Source organism: Marmota marmota, unplaced genomic scaffold (genome assembly GCF_001458135.2).
Source record: "Marmota marmota marmota unplaced genomic scaffold, marMar, whole genome shotgun sequence".
Classification (NCBI taxonomy): Eukaryota; Metazoa; Chordata; class Mammalia; order Rodentia; family Sciuridae; genus Marmota; species Marmota marmota.
Window position 1 is genome coordinate 696,188 of NW_026000108.1, and position 13,387 is coordinate 709,574.

The following is a 13,387-nucleotide window of genomic DNA, read 5'->3' on the forward strand; positions in this document are numbered from 1 at the left end:
GACCCCCGCTGTACTGCACCCCCTCGCCGGCGCCCACCCCCTCCACCGTGCGGACGCCCCAGTGCATGCGCGCCCCCGTGCACGCTTCCCCGGCCGCGTCACCTCGCGCACCCGCCTAGCCCACCCGGGCCCGCCCGCCGTCACCCCAGCCGCGTGCACTCACCGCGCCGCAGCGGCTGCGTTCTAGCGGCGCACGCGCACGCGCTCGGGCCGGGGGCGGGGGCCTGGGGCCCAACGGGCACCAGCGCGGTGAATGGGCCCTTGTGAGGCTCGGCGCGGTCCCGCGGGGCCTGGCGCTGTAGAGGGGCCTCTCGCTTCCTGGCCCCAGCTGGCTATGGCCCTGTGTGCTTTTCGGATCCCGGGTGGACCTCACCATTCGCCGGCCTAGTCCCTTCCCGAGTCTAGGCCTCTGGAATCCTGTCACAGTGGGGGCTGAGGCAGAGGGAGACTGACCCACCTAAAGTGGGGCCACAGGACAGGTCCCTGGGGTTGGGTCTGGGGCAGCCGCTGGGGCCATCTTGGCATCCTGCATCCCTGGCTGCTAGGGCCATTAGATCCTCCGGCCCGACCCTGGAGTGGGCGCTAGGTGGGGTTATGGCCGCGGAGATCTGCAGAGAAAACGGGAGCGAGCCTGTGACTGTGTCCCCTCATGACCTCCAGGACTTTGGAACCGGTCGCTGTTAGCGACCGCGCATTAATCTTTATCCAAGTGCTTGTAACGTTTCATTTATTTGCTACTGACTGTGACCCTTGTCTGAGAGCGCTGAGGGGGAGTGGGCGCAGCCTTCGGGGTGTCAGCAGATCCAGCAGAGGGAGCCCCAGGAGCTGGGCCTGTGGACAAGGACTGGGCCCAGGCTCTGCTCCAGGGTGTGCGGGAGGGGGAAGGATATGTGGAACCTGAAGAAGAGGTGCTGTTCCCTCCTGCTGGGCAGGGGTCATCACTAAGCTGTGACTCATCTGTCTGTGGTCAAGCCAGACTGCACTGTCTACCATGGTGACCTCACCTGCCTGCCATCCCATCCCAGACAAATCAGAGCTGTCTTGCAGGCCCTCTGGGGGCACATGTCCTTGGACCTGGACCCTAACCCTAACCCTTGGACCTTGGCTAGAGGGCTGCAGTGGACTCCCAGTGGGAGGACTAGTGCCTGGGTTGGGCAGTGGCAGACCTTGGCTGGCTCTCCTAACTCTTTACTGAGCAGCCCTCAGCTGGCCCCAGACCCCTGAGCACCAGCACCCTTACCTAGCCCCCCCCCAGGCGGCCAGTTTTCCACCACCAAACCCAGACCAGTTTCCTGTAGGCTCACCCTGCTCCTCCAAGCTGCTGTTAGAAACCTCACCCCACCCACTCCCTGGAAGCCCATCTGCTCTAGCCCCTCCCCATGGCCTTCCAAGCCACTGCCCAGCTGGGCACCCCTCCTCTTGCTGGGAGCCCCTGCAGCCCTCTAGCCAGTCTCTGGCTCCTGCCCGGCTTCCTGCCCCTCCACCCCAGGCTCCCATTTCTGAAAGGCCTGGACACATGAGGACACTGGTTGGTACCAGGCTGTGGGTGACTGACAGGCTTCCACAGTGTTGGTGTTCCAGAGGGACGGGCAGGGGCACCCTGGAGCCACGTTCAGCCTGGCACCTTATCGTTCCCTCCCTGCCTGGGAGCGGCAGTGGTTCCAGCCCAGGGCTGCCAATGCATGGCTGTCCCCAGCACCTCCTCTCCTTCAGCAAGGGGTCGGCCGGACAGGGCCTGAGCTACAACTTCACCCACCTGGACGGGTATCTGGACCTCCTCCAAGAGAACCAGCTGCTCCCCGGTGAGCAGGGACAAGCCCCCTGCAGACACCCTGGGTCCTCCCGGCAGTGGTGGCCTGGGCTGCCTTGGGCCTGGGTGGGCTGCTGGAACTGTGCAGGCAGTGGGGCAGCTGCCTGCTGTGTCTCAGGCTTTGAGCTGATGGGAAGCCCTTCAGGACGCTTCAGTGACTTTGAGGACAAGCTGCAGCTGGTGCAGTGGAGGGACCTGGTCTCTCTCCTGGCCAGGAGATACATAGGTGTGTGGGAGGGCATGCCCTGGGGCCCTGAGGCTCTCCTTCCCCTTCACCCAGGCCCCCTCCTGTCACGGCTCCTGGGCTTCCTGGGGTGGGGGCTCACCTTCAGTCGCTCCAGATCTCCAGTCCTGGGGACCCCTGGGAGGCGGGTGGCACTCACGCTCTCTGGATGGAGGTGGACACTCTGCAGGTAGGTACGGACTAGCGCAGGTTTCTAAGTGGAACTTCGAGACATGGAATGAGCCAGACCACAAGGATTTTGACAACGTGTCCATGACCACTCAAGGTGTGTGGCTTGCTGCGGTCCTACCATGTGGGGCGGGCTTGAGGGGGGCCCTGTGCCCACAGACCCTCCTGACCCCTGGACCCACGGGCTGCAGGCTTCCTGAACTACTATGATGCCTGCTCTGAGGGTCTGAGGGCTGCCAGCCCTGCCCTACGGCTGGGTGGCCCCGGCGACTCCTTCCACCCGCCCCCGCGGTCCCCGCTCTGCTGGAGCCTCCTGGGGCACTGTGCCAACGGCACCAACTTCTTCACTGGCGAGGTGGGCGTGCGTCTGGACTACATCTCCCTGCACAAGAAGGTGTGTGCTGTGCCCAGCCCCGCTCAGCCAGGCTCGCCGGCTGCGGTGCTGAGGCCGGTGCTGCCGTAGGGCAACGGCAGCTCCATTGGCATCCTGGAGCAGGAGGTGGCCACCGTGCAGCAGATCCAGCAGCTCTTCCCCACGTTCAAGGACACCCCCATCTACAACGACGAGGCAGACCCGCTGGTGGGCTGGTCACAGCCACAGCCGTGGAGGGCCGACGTGACCTACGCAGCCATGGTGGTGAAGGTGGGCCCACCCTGTAGCTGCTGAGTCCACCAGGCCAGCCAGCTGAGCTTCCAGGGTGGGGTGAGCAGGTGGCCCTCCACGACCCTGCTGTCCTGGGCCCCCGCAGGTCATCGCCCAGCACCAGAACCTGCTGGTGGCCAACGCCAGCTCCCCAGTCCACTATGCTCTCCTGAGCAATGACAACGCCTTCCTGAGCTACCACCCGCACCCCTTCTCCCAGCGCACGCTGACTGCCCGCTTCCAGGTGAACAACACCCGCCCCCCCCACGTGCAGCTGCTGCGCAAGCCAGTTCTCACAGCCATGGGGCTGCTGGCCCTGCTGGGTAAGCTCTCCTTGTGGCTCCTGTGTGTGTTCGCTCAGACTGGAAACAGGCCTGCCCCCTGGCATGTTCCCTCTGAGATGGGTAAGGCCAGAGAAGGCCCTGAGCCCCTGACCCAGGCTTTACCTAGTTAGGGTATCTTCCAGGGCCAGGAGTGTCCTGTACAAAGGCCCTGAGGCACGGGAAGCACACTTCCTGCTGTGCCTATGTCTTGGGGCTTAGTCCTCCTAGATTTCTGCCCCCATCCCCTCTGGTTCTATGGCCGAGAGGTGTGAGGACAGCAAGAGGAGGAGCACGTGGTGGGAAGGCAGGTGGAGGGGCAGCTACCCCACATGGTGACAGCCCCACACCCCCACCGTGGGCCCTGTAGATGGAGAGCAGCTCTGGGCAGAGGTGTCCCGACACAGGGTGGTGCTGGACAGCAACCACACAGTGGGCGTCCTGGCCAGTGCCCACCACCCTGAGGGCCCCACTGACGCCTGGCGTGCCACCATGCTGGTCTATGCAAGCGATGACACCCGCGCCCACCCCAACTGCAGCATCCGCGTGACACTGCGCTTGTACGGGGTTCCTCCCCGCCCAGGTGAGCGGTGCCCAGGGAGGGCAGGCTGGAGGGGGCGGGGCAGGTGAGATGAGCCCCAGCATCCCACCCCACAGGGCTCCTCTACGTCACATACCACGTGGACAACCATCTCTGCAGCCCCCACAGCGAGTGGCAGCGCATGGGCCGGCCCGTCTTCCCCTCCGCGGAGCAGTTCCGCCGCATGCGCTTAGCTGAGGTTTGTGGGCCCTGGGTGTCGCCGAGACCTGTGGTCAGGGGGGCTTCTCTCACCTGGGCCCCTCTGTTGTCCCCAGGACCCTGTGGTTGCAGAGCCGCGCCCCTTCCCGGTCGGCAGCAGCCTGACGCTGCATCCTGAGCTTGCGCTGCCTTCGCTCCTTCTGGTGCACGTGTGTGCGCGCCCCGAGAAGCCTCCTGGCCAGGCAAGTGACACCCCTGCCCCGCCAGCAGCTGCCCACTCCCTCCACACCCTGCCATAGCCCCTCTCTCCCCGCAGGTCACCCGCCTCCGTGTCCTGCCCTTGACCCGAGGGCAGCTGGCTCTGGTCTGGTCGGATGAGCGCGTGGGCTCCAAGTGCGTGACTGGGGCCACTGCCCCTCCTCAGGGTTGCCCTGCAGAGGCCCACCTGGTCTTCCCCCTGCAGAGCTCCCAATGCCCTCCGCAAGGCAGACCCAAAGGCCTGTCCTCTGCCCTTCAACGGCCCCATCGCATATGCGCTCCCCTGCACACAGCCACCCTGGACCGCTCACCTGTCTTGGAGAGCTGGCTGGGCCCCTGCAGGGGACACTGAGAGCCATAGCTGGGCCGTTGTCCTCTCCCCTCAGCTACTGTGGCCTGTCCCTGTAGGAAGAATGCCCAGGGCTGCTGGACTGGGGAGATGCCAGTAAGGGGCTGGAGGGCTGTGGACACACCCTACCCTGCCCACTCAGACCTCAGGGGCCACCCTGACCCCAACCTCCCCAGGTGCCTGTGGACTTATGAGATCCAGTTCTCCCTGGATGGTGAGGTGTACACCCCAGTCAGCAGGAGGCCATCCACTTTTAACCTCTTTGTGTTCAGCCCAGGTACACCTAACGCCCACTGCCCTGGGTTTCAGCACACCACTGGGTGCGGTGGGGCAGGGGGTTTTGGGGAGTCTGGGTGGGTTCGGGTGGACACATGCTCAATAACACATGTACCTTTGTGTCTGCAGAGACGGCTGTTGTTTCTGGCTCCTACCGCGTGCGAGCACTGGACTACTGGGCCCGGCCGGGCCCCTTCTCCGACCCCGTACCATACCTGGAGGTCCCTGCCTCATGAGGGACCCATGAGCCTGGTGAACTGCTGGCTGGTCATAGGGTGCCAGCTCCTTTTGTCTCCCACCTCACAGTTTAAAGAGCCTTTCTACCTCACAGTGTTGGGTCAGCTTCTGGACGGACACTGGGTCAAGTGGGGACTGGCACCAGGGAAAGAGGACAGGGCTGGTGGAGAGCAGGTGGAGCCTGGCCTTTGCCTGCCTCCTCCCAACAAGGACCCACCCCGCCAGGTGGAGCTGCTGGTGAGGGCTACCAGGTGGAGATGCCTGTCCTGCCCACCAGGGGTCCCTGGTGTCCCCCTGGCAAGGAGCCCCCACTCCTGCTCCCAGCATTCCTCCTCATTCTGCAGAATGGGGCACTGAGGCTACTCCAAGGAGGAGCATCTGCAGGGCAGCATGGTGGAGGGTGGGACAGGGCATCCCTGCCCATGCCAGACTGTGGTCAGCAGCAGGAAAGACTGCTGTCTCCACCTCCCCAGGTCCTCTGGGCCCAGGAAGAAACGAGTGCGGACACTCACTTTGCAGAGATGCAGGTGGGGGCAGCTGCCGAGCAGAGGGGCACCAGCAGGTCCAGACAGAAGGCTGCAAAGAAAGGCCACTGTCCAGGAGCAGCGAGCTGCACCGAGGGCCGTGGCCCCGCCCGTCCCCAGTGCCCACTATGGCTGTCTTTGGCTAAGAGAGCTGTCTTCAGTGGAGGACAGAGGCGTGGGAGCCACCATGTCTTCCGGGGTTGTGCTGCAGCTAAGTGCAGAGCTCGCGTCCAGGCTGACGGAGGGCTCAGCAGTGCTCCTTCCCCAGCCAGGTCCCCGGGCCAGCCATGCCTGGGGTCGCTGTGTCCCCACCCTCCAGCCTTCTTGACATGTCGCCTTTGGCCCTGGCTTTTGGGGCTCAGGCTTCAAGCTATGCCAAGAGCCAGGGGTGTCCATGCTGTCCCTGTTACCATGGCCACTGCATCTAGGCAGAAGCCTAGTATCTGACACTATGTTTGTGAGGGTCACAGCGGAGTGGATGCCCTGGGACAAATGTGGGCATTTCTGAGGGCACAGGCCCTTGCCCGTCCTGGCAGCCCACGCACTGTCTCCCCAGGCCTGCCAGTCCCCAGCCTCCTTCCTCTCTGGGTCTGGCCAACAGTCAGCCTTTTGGATGCTGCTGTTGGAGAGCCAAACTTGGGTGGGGTGTGCCCTTTCCCAGGGCCAGGCCCAGTGGGCTAGGACACAGCCTCTGTCCCCTTCTGGGTGGCCTGCTGGACACAGCGCTGTAAGCCACTTCTGCACGTGTGCCTTCCCTCCCGCAGCAGTGGTAGGGCATGTGAAGCCCAGGCTTCTTGTGGGAGAGGCGGGGTTTAGAGTGTCCATCAGGCTCCACCTGCCCACGTGTGGCACATCACAGTGCACATGCGTGCCCTTGGCTTGTGCTGCCCTTTGGGCCAAGTGGAGACTGGTGTTGGGGCTTCACCAGGGCTCAGTGGTGAATCCAGAGCTGCTTTCCAGGGGGACTTCATGGGGCAGGAGGAAGTAGCCTGCACTAGGAGGTAGGGTCTGGATTGCTGGCAGTTCTGTCTGCTGGCTGTGTTGGCCTGAGGGCCACCTGTCCAGCAGTGTCGCAGGCTAGGCCGTGGAGCCTTTTCCTGCCAGCATTACCTGTTGTCCAGGAGGTGGTGAGGGTGGGATGTGAAACTAGGTACACAGGGGCACCCAGAACCAGAGCCCCCCAGGCCTTGCCTCTGAGAGGTGGAGCGAGGCACAGGGACGTCTAAGTAGGCTATCCTGGACTCCCCTGAGCTCCCACGCTGTGGGACGCACACGTTCCTGAGGCAGGGAGGGTGTGTGCAGTCTCCTGCCCCAGGTCCAGCCAGCATTGCCCTGACCCGGTTGGGTGCACTGTGGCAGGAGAGTGGCACAGAGGCTCCTGCTAGGCAAGGACAGAGGAGCATCTGCCTGTGACAGCTGCAGGCCAGGGCCAGGTCCTTAGGTGCTGCGATCCTCCAGTCTTCAACCACCGCCCGGCCAGTTGGGGCCCACTGGAAGCCCCACTCTGCCTCCTGAACGAGCGCAGGCCCGGCCAGAGTGTCCACAAGCCCACAGCCTCCACACAGGCCCACAGGGCTGCTGCAGATGCCCTGCCCCACTCTGAGCCCTGAGTCACATGGTCTCTGGGAGGGGACAGGAGTGGTTCAGAGCCCTGTCTTCCAGGCAGTCACTACTATACCGTGGCTTAAGCCAGAGACTACTTCCAGGTCCTCTTCGGGGACCCGCCCCTCCACCCGGCTCCAGGTACAGGGGTCTGCTCAGGTGGGAGGCCTCGGAGCCATGGGGGCATCAGGGTCCCAGCATTACCAGCTGCCATCAGTCATTCTAGGGACCTCTCATGTCTCCTGTGGTCTCCAAGCCACAGGGCCCTGAAGGCATATCACTCTGGAAGTGCTGGTGTCCTGTTCAAGTCAGGAGGACTCGGCCCTCTGTCAGGCTCTGGTGCTGCTGGTCCTGGGGCATGACAGCGGCCCTGAGGAGCAGGACTCTGGCCTCCTGCCCCTTGCTGTTCCAGGTGCTCAGGTCAGCACAGGCCGGAGGCCCGCACTGCTCAGGTGGCGAGGCGGTGGCCCTCCACCTGCAGAGCCACAAGGCTCCTGAGAGCCCCAAGGCTCCTGAGAGCCCCAAGGCCTGGCACCTACTCCCTTTCTGTAACCCTCTCTCCTGGCCTTACTGGGGGCAGAGGAGGGATGGCACCCTCCTCAGGTGGCTGCCTGGGGACAGACAAGCTCTCTCCTGGGGCTGCCCCCCTTTCCCTGAAGGTGAGCAGGTCCAGCCTTAAGCTGGGTGTCCACCTGGCAGCGCAGATGGCCCTGGAGCCCCAGTCTTCAGCTGCCCCTTCCCACTCCACTTCTTCTTTCTTGGGGAGTCCTCCCGTTGCCAGGGCAACCATCCCTCTACCTGCACTTCCTCCAGCACCACTGATAACTGAGGCTGGTCCCCTGCAGGGTGGCCCTGGCCTCACACCCAGAGCCACCTGGCCTGAGAGCCCCCTTCATAGGTCCTGGGTTGCTCGTGATTCCAGGCCCAGCTAGGCGGAGAGGGCCAGGGAGGAGTTAAGCTGGCCTGGAGCAGCCTGGGCATGGGTGTGCCCACCTCCCTGCATGGCTCACCAGGACTGGCTGGGACTGTGGGTGGGGTCTCACTCTGGCATGGCAGTCCTGCAGGGCTGCCCTAGAGGGAACACCCTGCCAGGGCTGCGGAGGCCTGGGTGCAGCCCCAGGTCTGCATATCGTCCTTTTCCTTGGCCCTCAGCCAGGGCCACCAGGACCAGGCCTGCGCTGCCCTCTCAGGGTGACCCCAGGCAGCCCAGCCCCAGGTTGGAGCTTCCTTGCACCTTCTGTTGGGGCGTCCCACCTGGTGGACACCTGTAGGATATTCCCAGAGACCCCACAGGGCCCAGGTGGGCAGTGCACACCCCCCTGCAGCAGCCCAGGTGGGGAAGGCAACAGCAGGAGTGGTGGGCAGCACTGGACCTGTGCCTGGGGGCCTCTGGCTGCCCATTCCTTTGTGGCACGTAGTACGTAGCCTGGAGGGTTCACTATCCTAAAGCTGAACACCAAGGCCCCAGGAGCAGGGCCTGTGGGGTCACAGAGGCTTGTGGATGGGCCTTGACCACCTGGGCTGCTGAATGGGGGTGTGCATTCCCCAGACAACAGAAACACTCTAGGCAGCACCCTTGCCAATGGCCATGGTGGGAATAGGCCTGGGCAGGCCAGGAGTCTCCATGTGGGAGACCTGAAAGATGTACCACCCGTCAGCCCCCAAGCCAGTGTCCTCTCTGGTGTCAGGCAGAGATTCAGCTCAGGCCAGGGTACATGTCTTCTGGGGCTCGGGGCTGAGCTCAGAGCTGGTAGGGTCTGTTCAACCTGCTGTCCTGTCCAGTAGCCTAGAACACACCCTGACCAGTCGTGAGGCAGGTCTGGTGTCCCACACACAGCCCTGTGGGTAAGACTGACCAGAGAGTCCTGTCCTGGGCAGCCAGGCTGCCAACACAGAGCAGCAGAGACTCGTGGCTTCAGAGACGGGCGTCAACCACCCCCAGCTGTGGAGGCTGGACAGCCGGCTGAGGAAGCAATATTGGGCCCTGCAAGGCCCACCTCGCGGCCTGTGGATGGTGCCCCGTCCCTCTTCATGTCTCTTCCTCTTCTCATCCCACGGGGGCTAGGGCTCGGCACAGAAGCTGGGGGACACAGACTCTCAGCCACAACGGGGCTCTGGGACAGGGCTCTGAAGCGCTAGGCCTCTGACGGGGGCTGCTTGGCACACTGGCTCGGGGCTCAGAGGCACCCTCATGGGTCCCGCCTTGATCCAGATGACTTTCCCATCACCCCAAAGTTGTCTTAGGCCATTCCATCCTCCTGCCTCACCCTTTCACCCCTCCCCATTTCCACAACCTCTGGCCCCTTTCTGTCACCAGAGATCAATGCACCTTTAGTGTCTGGGTGCAGCGGCCACACTGTGGTCCCCACTCCTCAGGAGGCTGAGGCAGGAGGAGCATTAGAACCCAGGAGTTAGCAGCCTTCTCCTGTGAATTGGCTGCCATGCAGCCACACGGTCCTCGCTGTGGTCTGAGTTCCGCAGACCCACCCCCCAGTCGGCGAGAGTGCCGTGGGTGGGAGCCACGTGTCTGCCTTCTCCTGCTGACACCTTGGGTTGTCTCTGGCTAGGGCACGACATGGGTAGTGGCCCTGGACGTGGGTGCCCATCGTGTGGCCCTGCACCTTAGATTCTGGGTGGTGAATGCCGGGTGAAAGGGTTGGGTCACTCCACTGAACATGCAGACTCCTGTGCTCCCCAGCTACGCCTGGGAGTCGCTTGCTGCTGTCCCTGAGGGGTGCCGTGTGAGGGTCTAGCGCCGTGACTTGCGAGAGCTCATGAGTTCTATTGGCTTCCTTTNATCTGTATCACCCTTCTGTGTGTCCAGACTCTGGGAATGCTGCCTCTTGGGTTCCAGTGTGAATCCGTCTTGTTCCTTTTCATTCCAGGTTTGATTCCATGGCGTTCTCTGCACAGTTGGCCTTGGCATTTACAAATCAGGGTCATTGCCTGCCCCTCTCTGGAAATTCTCTCTGCTTTGGCTGCTCTTGATTGTAAGAGATCTGTCAGTTTTATCATGTTTCCAAAGAGTCAGTTTTGCTATCACTGATTTCTCCAAAGCTTCTCTGCTCTCTGCTTTGTTGACCTTGACCACAACTTTATGGGCTCCCGGCTCCTGCTCGGTGGGTGTGCCATTTGCTCCCACGGTCCTCTTGTCTTGGGATGGAGCTAAGCCACTGGTTTGGAGCCTGTCTTTTTTACACTCCACACTGAGTGCTGTGAGCATCCACTCACTACATGGAGCACTGCCCTCAGTTTTTGGTATGTTATCCTTTCCTTCCACTTTGGTTTGATTTGGTTTTTCAGCAAGGGACCGGGGCCTCAGGTGTGCTGAGCCAGCACTCTGCCATGAGCCACACCCGGCCCTTCTGTGCTGATTTCTAACAGAATTTCACTGGGGCCACAGAACACGCTTGGAATGACTCAAATCATTTTAAATATACTGAGGCTGTGCCCAGAAAATGGTGGTGGCCAAGGAGCTGAGCTGTTGCTTGTTTCTTCTATGTCCCCATCCTGTCCACCTGCTGATCAGGTACTGCAAGGGTACTGTCCAGTACTCTGCTCAGTCCTACCAGTTTCTCTTCTGTGGTGTTTGCCTACCGTCTCTGGAAATGCTCTCTGCTCTGGCTGCCCTCGATTTCTTCTGCCTGGTGTTAACATGGTATATCTGTCCACCCGCTTTCATCTTACCTATTTTGTATTGTAGTGTGTTTTTTCTAGGCAGCATCTGTCTGTGTCTTGCTTTTGTACCCAATCTGACAGCCTCCACCTGTTAACTTGAATGTTTAGAATATTCACATTCACCCTGAATGTATGTGCGCCTCCCAGTTTTCTCATCTCGCTGTCTTTCATCCTGATTATTCATTGTTCTTTCTCCCTCTTTTCCTGCCTTCTTTTGGATTAATGTTTTAATTACTTTGTTTCCTTTCTTGCCCCATTAGCTGAGATTCTTTGTTATTTTAATGCTTTAGGGTATAAGACAGCTTTTGTTTTTGAGATAGGGTCTCACTGTGTGGCTGGCCTCAATTCCTGGATAACCCACCCTCCTGCCTCAGCCTGCCGAGCAGCTGGACCACAGGCCTGCACCCCCACGCCTGGCCTCCTGCAGCATACCCATGTGCGGTGGTCGAGGGTCGTGGTGTTCCTAGCCTCACAGGCACTTCTTCTCTATCTCTTCCCAGCCTCTTTCTGCTTTTAGTCTATGTTGGAGGTTTTCATGTGGCTTAAGCCCCTCAATGCCCGTGTTACTTTTGCGTTAAACAGCTGTCTCTACAGAGACTCAATCAGGCCATGCTCTCCAGGACTGGTGTAGTCTCTGTTTCCAGGCCTCCTCAAGTCGTGCAGATTCAGGTGCCATCTGGCATTACCTTCTTCTCCTGAAGGACGTCTTTAGCCTTCCTTGCTGCAGATCTGCTGGGGATGGATTCTTTCAGCTTCAGATGTCTGAAAAAGTCCTGGCTTCACCTTTGTTTTTAAAAGGCATCTTTGCTGGCCCGGCACGCTGGCTTGGCAGGTTTCTTTTCTGGGTGCTGTCTCCTTGCCCGGGTTATTTGCAGGAGCGTCTTTTGCCAGTCTGCACGAAAGGCACCTCTCCTCAGAGCTGCTTTTGCGATCTCCGCTGGGCTGGTTCTCCGCATCCTGATACTGATGTTACTTGACTTCTTCTGCACTCAGGTCTGGTCAGCCTTTCTTGGTTGTCGGTTTGTTTTTCAATCATCACCTTTGGGAAAATTCTGGCCATTTTTTTCAGAGGATTTCTTCTTTCCCCACCTCTCTACCTTCTCCTGTGGGGACCTGGTTCTGCCTGTGCTGGGAGTTCCGCAGCTGGCGATGCCCGCTCTCCCCAGCTGCTTCTGCCTCACTGGACGGGCTCTGTCGCAGGCAGGTGTGGCGAGCCTGGCTTTCACAGCCTGCCGTCAGTCCCATCTGTCTTATTTATCAGAGGCACTTCGTTTCCACTTGTGGAAATTCACTTTGAAGCTTCACGCTCTTGTCTGTCTCTGCATCCCCTCGAGTCTCTCCTGCAGCATTACAAACAGAAAGCAGTCTCAGGATGCATGTGATGTGCTCACCTGGTGTATCCTCTGCCTGTCAACTCTGGTCAATTTGGCTTGAGCTCCCCCTAATATGGGTTGATTTCCTGCTTATCTCCACGTCTGATTGTCTTTACGGGGCACTTAGCATGTACTGGATATTTTCTGGATTCCTGGATCCTGTGTGTGTTTCTGGGGTTGGACTGAGTTACATGCAACTGTGTGACCCTTCCCAGCTTGTGTTCGAGCCTCCTTTGGAGGCACAAACTCTGTGGTCCAGGGTGATTCTCCCTGCTGTGAGGCAAGACCTTCTCCCTACTCTTGAGTCTGGAGTCCCCAGGTGCCCTCTGGCACCACAGCCCTCCCTCCTCCTGAAGGGCTTCTCTCCCAGCCTAGGTGTTTCTTCCTGCTCCTGCTGTCCTCAGGAGCCTCCCTCCCCTGAGTGGCCCTGGGGGTTGGCCTTTTGCTCTCCGCCTGCCACCCATCTGGGCTCTGCTCGTTGAGCAGGGTAGGGGCAGGCAGTCTTGATTTCCCTTCTCTCCTGGGCCACTGTCCTTTGCTGCCAAAGACCCATGTCTGGAGCAGCTTTCACATTTTTTCCAGAGGACAGTGGTATGATCTGATCCCTGACGCTTCTCATTCTCTCCAAGCTCTTTGGCCCTCTGCGCTTTTCTCACCAGCCCCTACAACTGCTAAGAGGCCACCCCCTCAGGGGTTTGGCCCTCCACTTGCCTGGCGCAGAGCCAGGGCCCAGCACGTCCCTGTAGAATGAGGGTCACATGAGGAGCGAATTAAGATTTATGGGGCTTACCTGCGCAGACAGGTGGGAGCCAGAAACTCACGCAAGCCACTCAGTAAAGCAATGGGGTCGGATCGCGACCCGGCGCCAGGCCAGGGAGTAGGTTTCACTTTTAAAGGGGCAGGGTTTGCACAGGCCACTCAGGTTCCCTGTTCCGGGCCCAGTAACGACACGTCGCGGGAGGTGGCAGCGCGCGCAGCTCCTGGCTCCGGCGCCCAGGGCTCAGGAGCCCTCGGCTGGGTCGGACCCTGCGCGGGCTGCCGACTCAGACGTGGCGGGGCGGGGCCGCCGAATTCCCGGGAGCCGCCGCGCCCCGCCTCTCCGCCAGAGGGCAGCGGGTCCCCGCGCCGCCAGAGCCCAGCGCCGGCAGGGCGGGGCGGGGCGGAAG

General features: G+C 61.1%; 1 protein-coding gene across 12 annotated transcripts in view; it reads left to right on the top strand.

Annotated features, from left to right (window-relative positions):
- Idua (alpha-L-iduronidase) overlaps positions 1 to 5,135 on the top strand; it is a 13,455-nt gene extending 8,320 nt beyond the window's left edge. For 2 of the 12 annotated variants that reach the window (XM_048784010.1, XM_048784011.1), the window contains 12 exons: positions 1,714 to 1,802; positions 1,929 to 2,036; positions 2,224 to 2,319; positions 2,414 to 2,616; positions 2,686 to 2,865; positions 2,972 to 3,188; positions 3,556 to 3,768; positions 3,843 to 3,964; positions 4,041 to 4,166; positions 4,241 to 4,317; positions 4,708 to 4,808; positions 4,937 to 5,135. In XM_048784010.1, coding sequence (XP_048639967.1) covers positions 1,714 to 1,802; positions 1,929 to 2,036; positions 2,224 to 2,319; positions 2,414 to 2,616; positions 2,686 to 2,865; positions 2,972 to 3,188; positions 3,556 to 3,768; positions 3,843 to 3,964; positions 4,041 to 4,166; positions 4,241 to 4,317; positions 4,708 to 4,808; positions 4,937 to 5,043 — 1,639 coding nt within the window. In that variant the 3' untranslated portion in view covers positions 5,044 to 5,135. The other 10 variants (XM_015481853.2, XM_048784005.1, XM_048784012.1 and 7 more) reach the window with 9 other exon arrangements.
- The last annotated feature ends 8,252 nt before the right edge of the window (positions 5,136 to 13,387 follow it).